The sequence below is a fragment of the Pseudopipra pipra genome, chromosome 7, assembly GCF_036250125.1.
Source record: "Pseudopipra pipra isolate bDixPip1 chromosome 7, bDixPip1.hap1, whole genome shotgun sequence".
Lineage (NCBI taxonomy): Eukaryota > Metazoa > Chordata > Aves > Passeriformes > Pipridae > Pseudopipra > Pseudopipra pipra.
Genome location: NC_087555.1, coordinates 1,247,061 through 1,269,478, shown reverse-complemented (window position 1 = coordinate 1,269,478; position 22,418 = coordinate 1,247,061). Strand labels below are relative to the sequence as shown.

At 39.7% G+C, this 22,418-nt stretch overlaps 1 protein-coding gene across 2 annotated transcripts in view; it reads right to left on the bottom strand.

The window, feature by feature from the left end:
- Positions 1-22,126, bottom strand: part of CALCRL (calcitonin receptor like receptor) — a 65,814-nt gene extending 43,688 nt beyond the window's left edge. The window contains exon 1 of one of the 2 annotated variants that reach the window (XM_064660169.1): positions 21,742-22,126. Coding sequence is in view for 1 of the 2 variants with exons in the window: in XM_064660167.1 (XP_064516237.1) it covers positions 21,791-21,959 (169 nt within the window). In the remaining variant the exon portion in view is untranslated. The remainder of the gene's footprint in view (positions 1-21,741) is intronic. The other variant, XM_064660167.1, reaches the window with a different exon arrangement.
- Between the last annotated feature and the right edge of the window lie 292 nt (positions 22,127-22,418).

The following is a 22,418-nucleotide window of genomic DNA, read 5'->3' as shown; positions in this document are numbered from 1 at the left end:
ACAGTACAAAACTTTCATCATCAATGGCCTTGACATTGCTGGAGCCAAAGGAAACAACATCACCCAACTGATTCCATGCGAGGGAACCATTCAGAAACAAACATTTATTTCTATCGTGGTAGCTCATGCCAAGCTTCCTTTGGTGAAATCCAGATTTCTCCTGCATTGGCTTCCTCCTGCTGTTGATGGAACAGGATATTTGCTGAAACAAGCAAGTAATGAATGTGATATTCTGAATTAATCAGCATATATGCTGGAGAGAGAATATTCTGTTCTCTTCTGAAGCTGCAAGAACAACCATCTTTGCTTTTCCCGAGGAGCTATCAAGGTAACATATGTAACTGGGCCAAGACATAAAATTTCTATACTAAATCTTAACTGGATGCAAGTCTTGCTGGGTGATGAATTCCTTAACAGGCCTTACTGACCCTGTAAGTAATTTTATAGAAATAAAAATGCTTGGCTATTGCTACAGACCTACACCACACAGAGAACAGGGGACATTTCATGAGCTAACTCCTCATTGCCCTAACTTCCCCAGGCTTCCAAAAGAAATAAAAATATGGTTGGTTTCCTCCCCAGTCAGTAAACATATTTCCCTTTCTCTAGAGAGTATTAGAAAAACAACTACTGCACAAGTATATTTTATTACTGTTCGCTGATAATGTACAAAAAAATCACAAAATCATTTTTATTCTTCACTTTCTTTTGCAACGTCCCAAGTCTTTACTGGCTATGCACTGCTAAACAGTTGTTGCACATCATTCTGAAACTGGTGGCATTTTAATGGTGGCATTAATTATTTTAGATGTCATATAAATGTTTTATGGACTAGGAAGCAAAGTACTTTTTGCTGTGTCTAAGCAAAGCATAGAACAGGTTAGACACAGACCCTGGTCAAGAGAGACACGCACAGCTTTATGTATATTGAGTTTTCCTACTCTGAAAGACCTAATTTGCCTCATATTAATTCAGTAAGATGTTATCAGTAAGCATCATTTGCAACCACCAGAATAAATAAATCCCCTCTCATGTCACTGCTATCAGGCAACTTCTAACTTTGAAGCAATTATTGATCCTGAGTCTGGTTCATTACAACACTCTTGGGAGAACAGAAATAAACTGTTTTTGAGAAAGAGAGAATTTCAAATCTGAAGTGGCCATCACCCAGAGATTTGAACTCTGAACCTCACTTGGCTGGTGATCTCTAGAGGTCAGACATTACAAGGAATATGACCCTAAAGCATCTGTTGAAAATCAGACTACCAAACTGGTGGGAAATTCAGACTAATCCAAATGTGGGAGCCAAGTCAGCTACTGAAATTATATAGTGCTACCAAATACAGAATCATTACTCTAGGGAGAAAATGGGTTCAGTTCTAGAATCAAGAAATGAATAAGAGTTACCCTTTCAATGTAGTTTTTCCTTTAAGGTCACACAGAAGCACCAAAAAGAGAATACATAGGGAAGGTGAGAGTAAGAGAATTAAAAATACTGATCCTGAATCATAGAGTTGAGAGTAAGTTGATATATTCAGTAAGGGCTTTGTGAAAGAATTCTTAAGCAATGTCTGGGTCTTATTGTGGGATGTATTTTAACCAGCTTCATGTCTCACAGACAGTCCTTGGAATCTAAATGTCTTTCAACTTCTAATACAGGTAAAATTCTCCTTCTCTGTAGGAGAGAACAGTGGTGAGAAGTGTAGTGTTTAGAATCAATCTCCATAGATTTACAGTTTTTGAGAAGCCTACAAAGACTAACAGACAAATATTGAAGGCCAGAAGGAATAAAACCCCCAATGTGCTGGAGACAAATAAAAAGAAAGGAATTTAACTGATTTGCCCACCACCACTTCACACATTGTGTCACAACTGAGGTTTAAAGATCCATTCAGTAATTAGTAATGGATTTACCATCCATTTCTGTAGGGATTGTCATCAAAGGGACTGCAAACAGAGAGCAAAAATGCTTGGGTAAAGTAGGGGAAAACCCAAAGAAAAGAAAAATCTGGCAAATATAAGCAAATATTTCTGCTAATAAATTATCAGTCACTTATGGTCTACACCAGTCTTTCACCTGTAATTGCACTTACCTGCCTGTGAGATCGTCTCAGAACAAAAACCCCTTCTCAGGCTGTAGTTTGGGCATTAATGTCTCTTGCTGGGGACACCTCAGCTGCTGAGTTTAAAGGAATTTAAACTTAAATTTAAGGAATTTCCAGTGTTAAGTGTTATCTACCTAAATATTCCCTTTGCACCTAAGAAACACGAAGTGGACTCTTCCCAGGAACTCTTGTGTACGGTGAAGGTCTAATCATCACCTGGAGTGACCTCCTGCATCCAGCTCTATCCCATTCCAACCTCTTGCTGCCCGTTTCAAGCCCTCACCCTGCAGATTGAACAGCACAGAGCAGTGTAGTGGGTGGCAGGTTTTTCAGCCGTCTAAATAATGACTTACAGGCTCTGCCCCAATAACCAAAGAGATAAATCTTCACATCGTGTCCTACTTGCAGTTTTCAACCAATGATTGAAGATCACCCAGCCTGCAGTAAAGTGGAAGGAAGCACTAGTGCCACGTTCCACCAGGTAACAGTCACCTGCAAGAGGCAGGTGTTAAAAAAGATCACTGAAATACCTGATTTTAATAATCTGGCAAGCAGTCACATTGATTTTCCTGATTCCTTCATTTCTCCCATAAATGGCCTAAGAGGAATTAGGAATCTGTTCCTAGACACATAACCACAAAGGATTCACAGCTCTTAATCCTGAGGATCCTGAGTGCACCTCTACTGCACCCCAGACAAAATAAAAGCACCTGAAACATATGAGGTTTTGAATACTCCTTGATTTTAAAAGTGATCATCTAGTGAGAGCAGCCAAACTCATTGTCTCATCATTAGTATTATAATTTATATAATTATGTTGTCAAATGAACTACAGTGAATAAGTAGTCTGAACTGTTAAACATGTGCCAGAGGACGAGGGACAGGAACCACGAGAAAATTACTTGACAAAGAAGGTATTCCTAGAGGAAAAATTTGAAAAATATTACAAATACAACAGTGTGAAATGGAATACAACTCGCATTAAAAGAGCATGCATAATGTATGTCAGAGCTAGATTCCGTGTTACACCACAGTGGATTAAAAAACTAGTACCTGGTAATTATCATTACTGAGCATCGATTAAAAAAAAAGCTGCAGAAGGAAGATTAAAGCTTTCATTGGGATTTTGAAGCCCTCAGACTAACAGTGATTTTGAACAGCTCTACAGTCCTTTTATTTGGGGAAATTTATTCATAGTGGTTGCAGTACACCAAGGAATTCTCAAATCTCTGCACTCAAAACAATAGAACTGAAAGGCTGTTAACTTTAGATGCTAATTATAGCTTTTTAAGTACTAGCACCATTAACTATTTTACTCTCCAAAAAATACCCTGGGGACAATCCACAACACATGCAGTGGAAATGGACCTGCCTAGCTAATCACGATCATTCTTTTTACTTTTAATTGGTCTTTTACGGCAGCAAAAGGTGAAGAACACACATGGCTATTGCAGGGAGTACAAAAATCAGAAATAAAACCACTGTGTCTCATTTTGATTTTTGTACAAGCCGCTGGAATCATAATCAGTCCCTGGCACTACCTCCATTTATAGCATGGTTGCAATCAGCTGAACTACACCTTGCCAGTGCTACTCCTCACCTCTGCAGGGAAGGGGAGAGATCAAGACCAAAGGGTAAATTCACTGGCCCTTACATGGGCTCCCAGTGCCCTTTGAAATGCCCTATTAACGGCTTCCCTATAAACAGCTGAGCTGTAGGAGCAGGAAGAAAGAAAAAAAACACCAAACCAAATAAAAACCAAACCCAAACCCAAACCCACACCCACCTACCCACACAAAAATAAAATCAAAATTTGATGAAGAATAATAAATAAACAACGTGATTGTGTTCTGGGTTTCCTAGCAGACTTTCACTGAAGTCACTGAGTCAGGATGTGCACAGAGCAGAGTCAAACGACTCAGAAACACAGGTCATGTGAAAAGGGTGTCACACTCACAGACTGGAAAAGTCTGCAAAGAAAGGGCAAATTGGTAAGTAAAATTTTCAGAGAGACCCCAACAACAGCCAGAACAGTAGGAAAATCTGGGGTGAGATCCCAACAAAGAGCTGAAACATGGTCCTGGCATGGTTGTCACGTCCAGAGGGCAGCTGGAGGAACATTCCAAACTTGTGCAATTTTCCAGCACCCTCAACCTCCTACAGTCACTGGGACAGAGGAGCACTGTGGGCTGCCTTTGAATTTGTCCTGTTCACACAGCCATTTTTGCAGGAAAACAGCTTCTCCCAGAGTTTAAGTGACCAAAAGATTCAAGTGGTACTGAAGTACAGAGAGGAGGTGGAGGAAAGGGTGCATTCTTTCACATCAAAGAGCATTTTTACTTGAATATCATTAACTGTTGAGCTTAGACTCTTGCTTCTTCAGTGGCTGTAATGGGCACTGCTGAGCTTTGCCAAAGAATCCTAAAAATGACTGCTCTGAAGGTATAATATCAGAAAAGCAGTACCCAAGAACCCTTCTCTGCATCCCAAAAGAGCTCAAAAGAAATATATCTTCGTAGAGACAATATTTGATGAAGAAATATATATATATATTCAAGGAGAAATGCCATTCTTCACTGAAATGAGACCAGATAGCCCCTTGAACAACTTGTAAGTTCTCTCAAAGAAAGTATTTTCACCCCATCAGTGAGAGCTGAAAGGACCAAAACAGAACTGGCACTAAAAATGAATAAATAAATAAAATGCATCCGCATTGCTGTGTTAGGTCTAAGTTTTGCTCAAGGTCTCTTCCATAGATTTTTGGTGAGTGTTCAGATGGAAATTCAGGCCCAAGAGAATTTTTTTTTTTTTTTGAAAGCAGTAAGGGATATCCTGAGTCCCAGCCAGCAGCAGCCTAACAATGCAGCTTCCAACAGCCAAAACTGGGTGAATTGTGTTAGGAACATCACTCATTACTGCACTCTTTGCTGATGGAGCCTTCTTATAATTGCATTGTAACTATGAAAAATGTTCTATTTATGAAAGATGCCACGCTTTAAGAAGTAGGTCCCTACTCTATAAAAATCAAACCATGATTTTTAATCACTTTTTATTTCTCGATATATTCAGGTAGTGAGCTTTGAAAGATACACCGTGTAACTCTAATATGTTTCTTGGGAAAAAAAAGAATTGGGCTGTGAAAAGTCTAGTTCTAACTTCACTTTCATTTTTATTGCACATCTGACTGGAGTAATCTGAAATTTTCTTTATGATAACCCGTTCTAGGCTTCAAGGTAAAAAAAAAAATAAATCCAAAACCAAACCAAAATTACAAAAACCCCCACCCAGTTTGTACTAAATTCTTATTGAAAAACTATGTCTCTCCACTCTTTGCTATGATAAAATGGCTCAATTGTGTTTCTCTCAGCAACATCCTTTCTCTCCTACAGGACTGTGACACAGGTGGAGATGTTCACTGTGGGACTGGATTCGTTTCTTGGCAAAAGTTGTTATGACATACTTGCTGCTGCATCCTAAGGTTTGTTAGCATTCCTTGTCCTGGCTGTATCTACATCCCAAAGGGATGACTGAAGGCTTATTGCAGAAAGCTATTGTCTGAGCAGTGGATTCCAGAATTTTGTTCTTCAGAGCAGTGCTTTTATGGCATTAGCTGTATTTATGTCCAAGGGATGCAATGCTCCAACGACTTTCAGCGTTGTTGCACATTATTTTTTATTTATACTAAAACTCACGAAAGCAAGAAAGCAGAAGTGCTTAAATTACAAAAATTTACAATTTGTAAAGGCAGATCTTAACACTCAAGACAATTTATCTCCCACGCAACTGTTAAAGAGTTATGGACTGTTTAGAACTGTGAAAACATGTTTGTGAGTTCTCCCATTTTTTGGTACCTTCAACAGTTCATTTGCATTGGGGTCTTTCAATCTAACTGCAGAGGCAGACTCGTTGAGACAACCACAAATGCAGGTCTTCACACGTCATTCTCTACTTCTCACAGCCCGATTACTCACTGGGAATCAACTGCTCACCCTCATTTCTGGAGTGTTACTCCCTTGAAGTGCTTTGTGTCTTGTCAGCCCAGGAGCAGCCCGGGTGTGATAATTTCTCTTCCCCGAGAAGCTTGTTCATTACAGGAGCTCTGATTGTATTGCTTTTCCCTTCCATGCTCCACTGCCCCTTACACCATCAGGAGGAAAAACACTGAAATGTAACTACCACGTTGAGGGCATAAAAATTATCAAAATGCAGAATGCTTGGTGCTCATCTTATTAATCTTCTCATGTTGCAGGAGCAAGATTAGAGTAGGTGGTGAGTACTGAGCCTGCCCTCAATAATCCAGATGTTCAAATGGTCTTTGTGCACATTGCAGTGCCATTCCTGGAGAACTGAAGTTGTACTTTCAAACCTGAGTCTTGTCACTATTTGTGAGCAAGTGAGTTTTGGTAAAGTAAAAAAAAGAAAGTTAGGGAGTTGTTGTTGATCAATGCTTTAAACAAAACACAAGTGTGCCTTCCTCTGTGCTAATTCTGGGAGGAGGAGGAAGTCAACAGAATTAATGGCTGATTATTATAAAAATACTCTGTTACTTTATATAGCACAGCATATAGCTTGCATAAACACTAAAGATCTTTCATTCAACTGCTTTCAGCCACTGTTTTGGTTTTTTTTTTCATGTCTGGATAATATTATACTATCTTTGTTAGCTAAATTGGTAGTTAGATAAAGTTCTGTGAGTTTCAGAGTACTAATCGAGATTTTTTTTTTGTTTATGCAAATCATCGCAAAAAAAATCAATTTCTTAAGGTGATGCATACATTTTTACATTTTTTTTTTTTTCATTTCAGAAAACACCATGCAGAGGTTACATACAGAAGTCAGAAAGAGGATACTAAAGCTCACTGGCTTGGATCTGACTCAAGATGGGAAATCCTCCATATTGAGTATAAAGGTTCCAGTTCAATTACACCTGGGAAATATTCTAAGATAAATGAAAAGCAGGAGCTGCACTGCAAAAATATAATCTCCTGATCCCTGAAATACTCTGATCTCTGAAAACAACATCACTGTCAACAAATCAAAAACATCTGCTCCCACAACATTAATTGTCCTAGGAGCAATTTGCTGTGGAGCCAAACTCTTAAAAACTTGAGAGGAAAACCCAAAATATCAGGATGGGAGAGAAGGTGACAGTGGGGAAAAAGAGGGCTCAGTCCCAGTATGTGGAAACAAACTTGTGCATTTGGTTTAGCTTCTTGGAGACTTGGCACCTTTGCCAGTTTTACAACATTCTCAAGCTCTAGCTCCAGTTGCAAGGTACAAATATGTCTAGAATATGATATGAACAAGCAGCATGATCATATACAGACCACCAGCACCTTGAAACTGTTTAAACTTGATCCTTGTGTTACAAAAGGTATCTGACAACCACTTAAAATTCGTAAAAACTAAGCTGCTCAGTCAGGTGCAAGTCAGAAATTAAGAGCAAAGGAAAACAAATTCAGTTTATCAGCAAATAGAAGAATATACCAAGCCATCTGGGACTTGAACAGACTATTAGTAGCAATAGTCCTCTCTGCCCTGACTTGCCTTGGATCACGGGGTTTCCATTGTGCTGTTTTACAGCCACAGATCTGCACATTAAATGGGCAGAAAAATTATGTACAAATGTATAAGTGTGGGGGTGGGATGGTGCTGAGGCTGGAGCCCAAAGATTGGGAATGGAGGAACAAATCCAGCTCACCAAATAAGTAGCTGCAGAGTGGGATAAGCCACATGGCCTTCTGTGTAATGTCCTTCCAAGCACGAACAAGTCCCTCCATATTATTCAGAGAGTGCACAGAGACACAATAATCTAACATTAATAAATTTAGTGCACAGAGGCACAATAATCAAGCATTAATAAATTTAGTTCCAAAATTGTACAATTTTGGAACTAAATTTATTAATGTTTGATGAATTAAGGCTGATAAAAAGGTGCTAGCACAGGTCTTCTCAGTATAAAAAAACCCTAACAGTCTACCAAGAGCTGGATTTTTTCCCTCAAAGTGAATAAACTTTCCTAAATCTCTCATCTAACACAGCAAACTTATGAACAAAATTCCTATACACAAATATTTCCTTGGAGCAGCTGCAATGTAGGTGCTAGAGAAGTACATTTTTTTCCCAAGGAAAACATCTGTAACTAAGTAATAATAAATTAATAAATAATTCTAAACTAATTAATAAATTCTAAAAGAGCACCCTAATACATTCTGTAATCACAAGTTGTGCTGACCAATGTTTTTCCCTGTTACATTCATCACATAAAGAGTTTTTTCCTCCTAAAAAGTTAATTACCTTAAACTTATCTGATTATCAGACTTTATTTTAGGGGAATATGGATGCTAACGTCATAAATAAAACTTAAACTGTGCATATCTTAGTAATTTACCTATTAAAGAATTGAAGGAATGATAAATGAAAGTCAAATATATATTTGACCATACAGGTAACGTATGTCAAATGTGTTTTTATTTTGGATTATTATGTTTACTGATTTCTATCAGGGAGAAACATTTCCAGTGAGCTCAATCCTACTTCCCTGAGAAAAAAAAAAACCAAACCAAAACAAAAACAAGCCACAGCACCAGCTGCTTGGCAGGACTCTTCTGGAATGATAACATGGTCTCTGAGCACTCCAGTTCAGGCCATGGAATTAATTACTGATGAATACTAGCACAGCAAGAGCACCAAAATTGCTTCACCTATGTCTAGCAAACCAGCTGTTTGCTCCTGGTGCTTGCTGCTTTAATGCAGAACTTTTCCCAAGTTATTCCTGTATTGCAGTTCTGGAGTAACAGCTGAACTAAGCAGTGGATTGTTCCTAAAACTATGAAAACACTTGCATCTATCAAAGATTTGTGAGTAAGGACAGCTTGATGTAACAGTAACATGAAGCTCTGTATTAAATCTTCTTGAAACTAAGCAAATAAAACCTTTTTATTAAATAATGTCCACCCACTAACTGGAGTTAATCTTCATTAGCGATCCGTCTATAATTAGAAAATTATCTATAGTTCATTCTGCAAAACTCTCCCCACCCTCCATTTTAACAGACTGTTGTTCATAAAAAAGTGACACTTATTTCTGGGAGAATGGAGAATGAGTAATTTGAATTAAAAAAAAAAAAAGCTAAGGAGGAAAGGGGACATAGAAACAAGCTAAAATTATGCAAAAGTATTTTTATACAAAGTGACAAAGGAAGAACAGCAATCAAAAAAAACTTCAACCCTAAAGGCAAAAAAAAAACAACAAAAGCCAAACCAATAAATCCACACCACATCAAAAAACTCAATCACAAGCTCTGCTGTAATTGTATGATTGTATAAGATTCTACACTTCTTTGGATAATGTTCCAAATTTGTTGGAAATCTGGACAGGAATCTCATGAAAACAGTCTTTCTGATGACATTTTAGTTATTCCCAGGTTATAAGTCTGCCAGACATAATGCAAGAGCAGCCTTTTTCCATAGTATTTTTGTATTTGGATTCCAACTCCAGCAAAAACAGTAGGAACTGCAGAGGTGTGTGAACTTAGAGAGGGATCAACAACAAAACTCTCTTTCCCCATTCCTCACCAATGCACAGCCTGAATTTTGGGGAGGACACAAGAGAACTCTGATTTCTTTTGAATCACTTCACCCTTTTCTGGTTTTGAAAAAAAGTACTAGTTGGTGCTATTTAAAACAAACACCTGACAGGAGTTGCAGCTTTATTCAGTTTGCTACCAAATTATATTCTAACAAAGATCAAGGATTTCTGTCTGTCTTGAGGACTGGGCTGTGATTTCACACACAGGATTCCTGCAGCTTCCAGATAGGGCTGGTAAATAAAACAGGATGTCACAAAGGTTACCTTCCTGACACAAAACAAGGGAAATGCTGAAGGAATTGGAAGACTGTGAAAAGGGATCTTCCACCAGTAACAATAACAACACACTTGCTACACTTTGGAAGGGAAAAAAAAAAGCCAACGGGTGATTTTCTGTTATTCCTCAATTCTGGCTACAAAAATAGAAGCAGTTACATTCCTGCAAGTGAAGATGGAGCCAGAACTTCCACGTGTGTATCTTGCACTTCTTTGCAAGAGATGCAGCTTAGAAACAGGTGTTCTGATGACCATGGTCTCATTAAGTCAAGATAAGGTAAGTTAAAAGGTCCACAGGGTTCCTGGCTCAACCACCCTCTGTATTATCCAACCAGGTTTGCTGAGCAAGGATTCCTCAATGCTTGGTTTTACCACAACATATACTCTCAGGTTTTATGGGGAGAGAACAGTAAGTTCTTCCAAAGAACCTCTTGCAGAGAAGTGAGAATCCTTCTCCTAAAGATCTGGAGATATGGACAGTTTTGGAAAGGCAGCAGTCCAAGATTCCCGGAGCACAGGAAAAGGAATGGAGTGAAGACTTACTTGGTTACTACACAGAGACTATGGTAGGTGAAAGGAGTCAATAGGATCAGATGGAACACAAAGGAAAGGAGAATGCAAAGAATTACACTTCAACCTACTTTTTTTTTTTTTTAATTTTATGTTTTTAGCTAGAAAACAAGGTCTAGATACGGGGAAATCCATAGGAGCAGCCTTTGAAAGCTGAGGTTCTGCAAGAGTGGGGCAGGAAAGGCAGCTGAATCCCTTCAAACAGACAGCAGTGGCTCAATAACTTGGTGACCTTCCTGTTAAGCCCAAAGGGCCACAAAGCCACAGAATCCATAGGACCCATGACATCTTCAGACACTGGAAGCTGTTAACCACATGTCCAGTGTCAGGAAACCACTATCTGTCTGTGACAAACTCAGTTTATTCCCCTCACAGGACCAGAGCTAATTTATTTTCTACTAAAGTATGCTTATAATCTCTCTCTCTCTAATCAAGATAAAGGCTTTCAGCAATCAGTTGCAGGTTACCCCTTTGGAACCCCCCTCCAAAAAATTATTTTTATCCAGATTTGTGGCATGACATACACCCAAGAAACTAGTGCTCTTTCAAATGGTCACTGGTCACCCTCTAAGAAAACCCAGCTGATGTAAAAAAATCATCACATCCCTTTGCCATGTTCAGTGCTCTGTATATTGAAATGTTTGCTTAAAAAAACGTTATAAATGGATTCTGGAAATCCACATCTATTTCTTGGAGCTTTTTAAGTTCAAAAAAGTACTTGCATACATCCAAATAAGATCACATGGTGTTTTAGGAGGAACACCTTAACTACTGTGCTGCATGTTATTGTGACAGAAATATTGTTGACAGGCATTTATTAGTTGCTTTATTTTTACACTAAGCAGTGCCCACTGCCCATCCTATACCAAGCAATACATTAATATTTTTTTGCTAAACAGATGCAAATAACTCTGGGTGTGATAAATAACCACTGAGTACTCTCTCTGTCCCATCTTTCAAAAGTGGTGTGGACACAGTGAATGAAAGACATTTCCTCCAACACATATCTAGTCTTCAATATTTCCCCTCATTTATAGCTCCCTTTAAATTGCTGCTGGATTTGCAAACCTTTGGCCTTGTTTTGTGCTCTGTCATTCATACAGTTGCACAAGGTATGTGCACTGTGCAAATTTGCTACTTGTGACTTCAAGGGTTTTGTAGGATTGAAGCCTCAAAAGTCAGATGGAGTCAGAGAGGAAAACTAGTTGGTCTCTAATGAGCCGTTTGTCAAACTGGACGAAAGCTGTGCAGCTTGGAAAAGCTTCTTGATGAGTAGCATTGATTCGGATCCTCATCCACTGACACTTTAATGCCATTTAATGTATTCCTTGTTCTGCAAGAACCAGACTCACACGGATGATCCTGTTGTGGCCAACTCCCTCGCCCGCCCCGCGCTCGCACGCAAAGGACGGCAGCAACGAGATGGGCTGTGGGATATTGTGCTGCCAGACTTCCCCTTTACAGCTCTGCTAACCTCGACACTGACCCACAGTGCCCTTAGTCTTCCATTTGTGTGTCACACAAACACAGCCCAGTATTCCAAACCGGGCTGTGTTCATTCCAAGGACACAAAGATACCATTTTCACGTCTAAGAAAATGATGCGTCTTAATTAAAAATTGAAACATCTTCATTCAGTGCTGAAAACAAATCTGCTTTTCAGCAGCACCCCAAATCTCTGTGGACTGGTTTCTTAGTCTATTCTACTAATCCCTGGATCCAAATTCCAAATGTCTCCCTGAATTTGACTGAATCCTCTCTTGCTTGAACTCCTTATTTCACATTAATCGGAAACCTTCTCAAATCTTTGCAGCCCTGCCCATTAGTGAGTGTCCTTCAGAAAAAGAACTGTTAATTTTATCTCACTTCACAGAAACAGTCCACAGTTGCTTCAAATAGGTGCTATTTCTTTTCTTCACCTTTCATATCAAACTGAACATTTGGATTCTAAGTGTGGGAAATCATGGAAAATATCCTGTGTGTCAAAAAGCAGCACTGCGAATAAGCTGCTTTCTTCTCAAAATCCAAAGGCAAAATATTTTCCTTTGAAATGCTCTGTATAAACTTCCATATACAACAGCCCATCATAAGCTTCTGTGATTTCATTTTGCTGAGTACACGGGAGCTAATTTGCAGTTTGATAGCAAAAAAGATTCCTGTCCTTTTTTTTGGTGTCATTACCAGTGATGGTATATACACACAGAATACTTACAAAATCTATAAATTTATAAGAAATGTTGAAAAGCAGCTTTCCACAGGGCTATTAGATAAAACTTTTGTTTCACCAAGTTGACCTTTGTTAGAAAACAACACTAATTAATAATAGGGTGCTGACAAATGAAACAAGCTGGTAAATACGAAGCTTGCTCATAACAAGATTGCACAAGAAAATACACTGTAATGACCCTGCCTGAACATCCTGTAATAGCCCATTGTTCCTCTCTATTACTGTCATTCAGCAATTTTTGTTTCAGTAGCGGATGTGTGGCAGCAGAGGAACCCACACGACGTGGGGGCTGCACGTGCACGAATCGTGCCCCGCGCTGGAGCTGAGTGGATGACCCTGGCACACAGAGGAATCGTGGGCTGCTGACTGCCCGGGGAGGTTTACAAAACAACCTCATGCCTTTGCATGGCTTAGATAAGCCAAAGAAAAACACAGGTGTTTGTAAACGCCGGGGAAGACAGCAGAATGGTTTTACTCACGTGGGGCAAAACGGCAAGAATGACGGGAATGAATAAAGGGAAATCATCAGTTTAAATTCTGAAAAGATCGTAGGGTCTTGTAGTCAACACATTTAGCATGGCAGAGAAATAGGAATAATTCTTTCATTGCACAGAGGAAGAGGAGATGTGGTGATAAACATCTTCCATGCGTGACAACCAGATGTTTCACCTTCTCTCTGGAGGAGGAAAGTCGAGCTACCCCATCGCTGCTGTTACCAACACCTTAACCAGATCATGGGCTGAAACCCAGCAACTCTCCTTCCTGCCAAATTAAAATACTGAACAAAGAATTTAGTAACTGTGCTGTGAATTCATGTCTGCAAATACAGATTTCTCACCATTTAAAGGAGTCTTTCTGTTTCTCAAAATTTGACTGACCACAGAACAACTGATTCAGCGTTGTCTCTGTAGTAAGCCACGCTAAAGGGAACATGATTCCACTTACTGATTTGTTCACAGTTTACTTTCCTATGGGAACAACATTTTAAGATTCAGATTCTTTTTTTCTTTGTGAGTTTTTCATTCCTTCCATCGTTCTTTGCTACCAGGTTTCATTGTTTCATTGCTGATTAGTGCTCAAGGAAAGAGAAGTTGGACAACTGTCCTGTTTAAAAGCCGTAAATGTTTAAAAATATAAAAGTTTCAAATTCTATGAAACACAAGGGCTAAAGAAATTGCAAAAATAAGAGAAAACAAAACAAGCCTCTGACTTAAGAATTTTTGCATTCCTGGAGGGTATAATTCTATTTTTGAACACTTCTTTGATTTGGCAAATGTGCATTCCCTGAGGAAGCTGAGTTATCACAGGTAACTGTCTATCATGCCAGTCTGTTCTCTTTGGACAACATGTATTTCCACACCAACATTTCTCCCCTTGCCTAATCTGACTTAGAAAGCTGAGTGGTCCCTAAAAATCTGCTTTGAACCTGGGCTTTTTTGGCATTGACTTCACCCTGACTTAGAAATGGCAGGATACAGTGCCATGGTCTGGTGCCCCAGTGCCCCCGCAGAGACAGCACAAGCATTTGGTCATCCTTCCAACAAACCCTGAATTACTGCCATGTCCTTCACTGGGCTGTAATGTGACTCTAGGAAAAGCTTAGCATGTCAGCAGGCTATTTTATCCCTGTAGCTCTAAATAAAAAGTGTCCAGTTGAACTACTACACTGGCTGAATTCTTCCCTTGGATTACACAGGCAGTTTGCAGAAGAGGGATCTTCTCTAGAGAAAAAGCTTTACTTGTACATGCTCTTCTGGAATAATTGGAAGGGGAAAAAAGAAAACCTAGACCCCAGTGGATCATGCTAAAAGGCTAAAATGATCAGAATATTTTTCTACCTATTTTCATCAGTACCCTCAAAATGCTGAAATAGCACATCCAGCACGTGGGATTGGGGGAAAAAAAGGCTCTTGTGCTGTGACTCCCACAACCAATCCAATGACAATGTTAAGAGCTGAAGACTGATCAAATCATCTCCTTTAGCCAGAAAGGATGAATTTCCAGAGTGAGAAAATAAACATAAATTGAAATTAATACAATGGCTGTACTCCAGACAACTGTTTGAGCTTCCAATCACAACTGTTATTCATTTTAGATAAAACCTACATCGTGACAGCAAATAGATATGACAAAAAATAATTCTATTTCCACTTTGCTCACTGGTGTGTAACTTGTGACAATGTTAATTACACTTATGACATAACACGCATAAAATTATAGAAGTGATATAATCTTTCAGATCTCAGTGAAAACTGATGGAGGATGAGATTCCCCAGCTCCATAGGGTGAGAACACTGCAATAGCAGAGTTTGACTTGAGGGGAATTCTTACTCTCATTTGCATTTTGGTTTCCGAAGTTGTTCTTTTCCAGGACTATAATTTTCCCTGTTTGTTTTCAGCAGAAAGGCTTTCATGTCCTGATGCACACACACAATTAACAGATTAGAAGCATTTAAAAAAAAAAAAAAAAAAATCCTTCTTTTTCTATTCCTTCCAAAACTGAGACAAGAAAAAAAAAACCAAAACAAAGGAAAAACCAAACCCTCCCCCCAAGCCCCACACTGAGCTGGCACCCACATACCCACACCAAAGGCTATAATTCAGTTTAGTGTCTAAGTGTCTACTTAGCATGTCCTTTTCTCCAGTTGCTGCTCACTGCCCACAAAAACAGCACAGCCTTGGTGGCCTTCAGTGCATTATGATGCAACAAACAACACACTTAATAAAGAGTGAAGAATGCAGAGTGGTGGCCATGCAGAGAGTACTCGAATGAGCACTCAGGAAAGAGTCTTAATTTGGCTTTCCTGAACTTGTTTAAACTTTTTCCCTACTACTTATTAAATCAATTTTAAAAAGGTTCTTGATCCTGATACTTTGTTCCAGAGCACACATGTGTTGTTCCCCTTCAAGGAAGATGACTGTGAAGTTCAGTATATAGTCATTTATGGAAAGGGTTCCCACCCCCACCTTCCCCTTCCAAGAATCTGGACGTGTGAAGACAGACATTTCTTTGAGAGGAAGGATAAGGCAGAGGTTAATTTCATCTGTATGAGCCAGTATAGGATATTGGAAATATTGTCAAGCCACATTCTTAATGCCTGGCAAAGTGACTCATTCAGAGTCATCACAGGAAAGGAAGTTGAACAGAATCTAAAACGGAACAGGATGGGGGCTTGAACAGGAGAAAGAAGTGAGAGAAAGGAAACTGGATTGTTTAAAGCAGACCGAGGTTACGAGTTCTAGAATGAGATTATTTTAAAAATAAATATATAAAATATATGTATATGTAAAAATATATACACGTGTATGCATATATAAAAATACACGTATGCATGCATGTATTTACAAAACCCAGTTTCTTTCTATCTGAAGGGAGACTTGTATCTGCAGGTTGTCTTTCAAAGGTGCCTGCTGAGCCATTTGTTTCAGTTTTAGGCGGCATTAACACGAGGTGGGAAATAGGAAAGGATCCTCTCTAGAAATCCACAGATTTTTAACAATCCTGTTCCTATTCCACACAATGGGAAATTCTCAGATTATGGAGTTACACACTCGTGTAACAATCAGCAAATACAGCAAACACATTCCCTAAAGAAACACAACAAACAAGACATTTTCTTCCCCCCCACCAAAAATGCATCACTGACTTGTCCTAAAAACTTGGTTTTTTCTTCTCCACACTTTTTTACTGTGAAGCTTTGGATGAATTGCCACCTGACACATCAATTTTAGCCAAGCTGAACAGCAACAACATGTAGATTGTTTCAATAAATAAATAAATCTCCTTGACTTCATCACACCTGAAAACATGTTGCTGTGCAACAGAACCTCCACTGAAAAAAAGAATAATTTTGGTCCCCAGAGAAGATGACAAAACCGATTTTTAGTATCATAAAGGCAACATCTAACTGATTCACAACCCTTTATATTTCAAAATTGTCACCTGTGAGTAAAACTCCTGATTGTATAATCCAATACCAATTATGTGTCACTTTTCATATTCAAAGGGATACACTGAGAGATGAAAACACCCATGAAATCACATAACTAAAGAAAACAAACTTCAGAGTCAGAAGTTTATGCACGGTCAAAAAAAAACGTGTTAGAATAAATACTCCTAAATCCTCCCCCAAAAAATTTATCTCCTTTTGTGTAATGTTCCCTATTTAATCCCCAGAGTGACACCTGCTGGATTTCACTCACTGAAACTAAAGGGCAGATATTCCCATTCCACACAACGTTTCAGGATAATAATTGCAAAAATGTGCCATTTTAGTAATAAAAGGTTGCACAGTGTAATATTTTTCCTCCATTTGGGGCAGGAAATAAATACATAGATGCGACCACACAGGAAGGAAGTATAATGTCTAAAGCTCTTACTGGTATATTTTTGTATTTATATGTAGTAAGAACCATGGAGCACAACATTTGGTGGCAAATTATATTCAATTCTGTTAATATAATATGAAAAAAATATTTTCAAAGCCTAAAAAAACCCGAGTTCTGGTATAACAAATGTGTTCCCGGTACATCTTTGGATTTTTTGGGGTTTTTTTTGTTTTTGTTTTTTTTTTTAATCTAATGAAACTCTAACAGAATTATCAGTATTAAAATAATATAAAACTTATTAATATTCATTTGCAAGATTTCACCACTGAAATGGTGGAGGAAAAAAGCGAGGGGAAAATCTAAATGGTCATTCAAGGAGGGACTTTGCCCCCATAAAAGCATCAAGGTAGCAGAGTTTTCAAGCTGGGAATTACCAAAGAATATGTGGAAAAGATTAGGTAGGTTTTAGGCACTGAAAAGATATTCAGCCCAAACACAGCTGGTATATCATATCATAGTATATGAGTAGGTGCTTTGGACATAGTAATAATAATAATAATAAAAAAATCACTAATTGCTATGTTTGGCCCCTGGTCCATGGTATTACTGGTAACAGTATGGGCTTCATTAAACAAAACCATCACTCCTTTTTGGGGGGATGTTTTTTAAATAAGGGCTGTGTGACCCACGCATAAATCCAGAAATACGACATTGTTTGATCTTCTGAAATTCAACTGGTGTCTTAATGGTCAGCTACAGCTTAATAATGGCTAAAATGGTCAGAAAATTCTCGAGTGACACCAACGCTACATGGAAAGGCAACAGCTTCAAGAGACACATGCAAATTTACCCAAGTTAAGGATCTGTTTTCTCGTGTTGAAGGGGGAACGTTGCTTCTCCCATGGAAAGTCTTTTTTGATGCACTACAATCAGTTAATCGTACTTCAAATGCATCTGTCCAAAGAACAGCAACTCAAAATAAATCACTTTTGGATGGCGTATCCTGTAGAAAGGATTGAAAGTGTTTGCACAGAACTAGGGCAGAAAAAGGATGACTTTGCTGGGAAAATATAAACAGTATAAACAAACTTGGGAGACTGAAGCACGAGGACTGCGAAAACAAAGCTTTCAAAATGTGAAAGTTTAGCCTTTCGGTTCTGCCCAGATTCTAATATAGCTCAAAAAGGATTGCTAAGAAGAAATGCTCTAGTGGAACTAAATTTCATAAGACCTTCTATTGTACCACGCTGGCTGTGGAATTCTCCATCAACATAACAGGTAAGAAATAGGCTATTTTCTGATACTCTTCGTGCAAGCAGATTTACACTGAAAACATCTGAACTGCCAACATGAGTACAAAAAACCAAAAATAATGTGTTGTGTGCACCTATAGAAAGCTTTCTCCATATTCTTTTCAATATTAAAAGGAAACAACATTCAAACGTATTCAGTTCAAAATACTTGCTATTCATGGCTTTCTAAACAAAACATGAGGTTTAGGATTAATTTACTTTGAAAGTCTCTTTAGAAATGCACATGTTCTCTCTTTCATTGCTATGTTAGCAATAATAGAAACCAGCATGATATAGACCTGCCTACGTTGTATACAGAAATAATATATATGTTACTATATGTACAGTACACAAAACCACATGTATAAACACGCTTATTTTACTGCCTCAAAGTTATTTGTCTGTCAGCTCCCATCAGTTTTGATAATAGAAGCATTCATTCCTTCCTTGACACGGTAATATCAAGGATATAGTCAATTCCAGAGCTCTGACAAATTGCTGCACAATTCCCAGCGACAGAACAGTTATATGAGAAACTAAGAGACTGTTTTCAATAAGTGTAAAGCTCAACTGAGTAAAGTGCAACACACTGAACTCAATGACAGAGCTCTCAGAACAGAGGTAAATACCAATACTGTGTGTGTGCTCCACAGGAGTGACAGCTGATCAGGAGCACAGAAGGAATTTTGGGAGCAAATCAAGAACACCGTAAACACACAGGCAACAGATGGGAACAACTTCTTCAGAAGAAATTCTGTTTTGTTTTCCTAACCGTAGACTTGGACTTCTTATTGGAGAAATTCCTCCAATTGCTTTAATAAATAGCTTATGTTCAGCATTTAGCACAGAAGTGACCAGATATACGCTTTTTAAGTAGCACTGTATACACATTATTATTAAAAAAACATCAATAGCAATAGTTTCCTCCCAGTGACTGTGGCCCAGTTTGAATCCTTTATCTGCATGACTTTGTGGACTCTTTTGGGCCCAATTCTACCCAGCTCCAGCCTGTGCTGGGAATGCTGTTGGAAGCAGCTGATTACCTTGAATGTGCAGAATTGAGAACCAAGTTAATCATTCTGCTGGTGGCAAAGGCAGTGTATCACTGTGCTTTCTTCCCTTGCTTTTGTTATTAATTGTGTCCTAGTCTAAAATCCGAACTGCAATACCCAGACAGCCCACAGAGCACAGCCTGCATTCCCAGAGGGTCCCTTCCCTGAGCCAGGTATGACATTAGTTATCCAGAATGAGACATGTGCATCTAGGTTTTTCGACTGGAGCGTTCAAAAATTATGGGAGTTACCAAGAAACCAGCTGCCTACAGACTGCAGAATGCAAGTGCTCGGATGGGTGACCCAGGTATAACTCCTTCAACAGAAAAATACCCACTTTTAGGAACTTCTCGCCCTTTGACAGTCGGTGGAAAAATTCCCCCTGGCTCTCAGTGGACCAGGGTTTCAACAGTTGTGTTGTATCACAAAAAGCCTACTCAAAAGGACGAATACTACTTTTCTTAACACAGAGAAAGACTTCAACTGATCAGAAATTCAGGGTACAGTAACATTTGAAGGACACACATCATGCCATTCTTGAACTTGCAATAAATGTTATATATTCAGATACTTAGTTTCATCCAGTAAGAAGTGCAGTGACACTGTTCTACACCACTGTCCTGCTGCTGCCTTTGCTTAATCTGAAAATAACACAGATTCTGACCTCAAACCTGCAAACACGCCCGACACTTCCTACGTGTGCACCTCAACCTACACCAGTTACTCGAGAAAAAAAAAAAAACAAAAATAAGAATCTAAGTCTTTGAGCTGAAATATTTCTGAAGACAGTTTTCCCCACTGCACTGATCATTAAAACAACGTGAACACCTTTTATCTGAAGTGCCCCCTTCTTTGACTCAGTGTCACCAGGCGCCTTCTGTGCGGAAGATTTTCAAAGCTGGATGAAGACTCTGGGATTGCTCCTATATGCAGTGAAGTCAAAGAGAGTTTGAGCAGACTGCAGAAGCAAATGCTGTGTGAAAATACAGGTTGTTATTTTTACTTGAGAATTTCAGACATCATTGCAGCACGTGTGCTTTGAAAGGAAACACACGGATTCAAACCTGATCTTGCTCCTACTTATCTAGACATGGAGCACCTCCTTTCAACACACTGAAAGGACCTCGGATTCAGAGCACATCACTGATCTGAACAGGTTTAAGCTGTTAAATGCATTAGTACTGCAAATGAATGACAAGATTCCCAGTAGGCACAGGAGGACTGGAAAGACTCCGCATTGGCGCAATTGTAAGAGCAGCAAAGTCCATCCCCAAGGTATCTGGCACAAGTTAGTTAGTTATTTTTATTAGTATTTCATTCTTGACCCCTATAAACTGTACAGATAACCAAATGATTCATTGTAGATCAAACCCAAGTGTGATTTATAGCCTAAAGAGATTTATTTTCCTGATTCTACAGATCCATTGCTTACACACACGAGTAAATGATTAGAATTAACAATTTCGGTACTGCAACCGCATCTGTAAAACCAGAGGGTATCTCACCTCTTTTGGAAAGCTGAAGAACTGACAAGACTTTTAATTGCCTTGTAGCTGATACTTGGGAGGCACAGAATCACACACTTCCCACTGTTCAATAGTTTCTCAGGGAAAGGAAGTAGCTGACAATTACCTGCCAATAAATCAGCTTGGTGTTTGCGGTTAAAAACCTCAAACAGTAACACCCCGGCACGCGACAGGCTTCAAACTCAACCTAACTTTTCCTCAAGCAAACAGAAAGTCCAAACAAAACAGAAGCTTTACTTTTTTTAGCTGTGTAATTACCGCACAAAACCTAATTATGAAACAACTCAAGTATGACCTCTTTCTGGTACAGTAAGATTAAAGAAATATTCAGGAAGAAAATCCACCCCACTTCATCACCTAAATCAGCCTCTCCTGAAAGAGCTGCAGTTGTACTGAGTTAGTCCTAAGGACCCTTTTCAAGCCAATGAGCCTCTAATTCTCTCCAGATGCAAAGACAGAAATTCGGTTAGTTAATATTAGAGGTTTGAGATAGAATCCTCAAAGTGCTGATTAGGGCATTTTATCTCCCTTTCTACCTGTTTATTCTATCAAGGAGAGATATAACAACACCAGTTATAAAATCGAGCTCAACGTCTGGCTCACTAAAAATAAACGGAGGTTTTCCTCACACCCCTTTCTCCCTGCAGATTCCACATCACACGCCTCGGTTCAACGCAAAAGCGCTGCACACACGCGTAACTCTCAGCGCGCTCAGATGGCACAGAACTGTCGCTGCCGGCTAAAACAATGAAACTGTTTTTCCATCGCTACTCACCGCGCTGAGTTTTCACCAGAACGCTTTTCAGACAAAAGCAGCGATGTACCTCGTTCCCTCCCTCCGCGGCCAAACGAGAGCCGCTGCGAGAGCCTGGTGCTGCCGGCGGGTATAATCCAGAGCCCGGGCTGCGGGAGCGGCGGCTCGGGGGCAGCGCTGCCGCGGGAGCGCCGGGAGCGCCGATGGAGCGCGGAGCGGCGGCGGCAGCAGCGAAACATCAGAGCTTCCTGTTACATCACCCGACCCCGCCTGCGGCCGGCGTTGAGTTACTTTTCCCTCTCGAATGGCATGTCCCGGGGAAAGCCAGGCTCCTCTGGCATCCGTGCCCGAGCCCTGCCATCTGCTCCCCGGCAGCGCCGCGCCGGCTCTGCCCGCACCTTGCCCCGGGGCGGCGGCGGCTCGCCCGCCCCCCAATTAAAGCTGCTGCTCTGAAACCACTCGCAAAACGCTCGCTCGCTGCTCTGCTGGAAAGGAGGAGACCACGGGACCTGTCCTTTCGCGTATCGAGCCAGTGAGATTCGTCCTCCTCCTCCAGCTAGACCCAGAGAAATAAATTCGTTTGGGTCTTTATTGAGAGACAGGGAATACACAAGAGCTGCTTCCTCCTCAGTGTGACTGACGTGACCCACCTCTGCCAGCAACTGCAGGGACTACATTACATCCCATACTACATTACA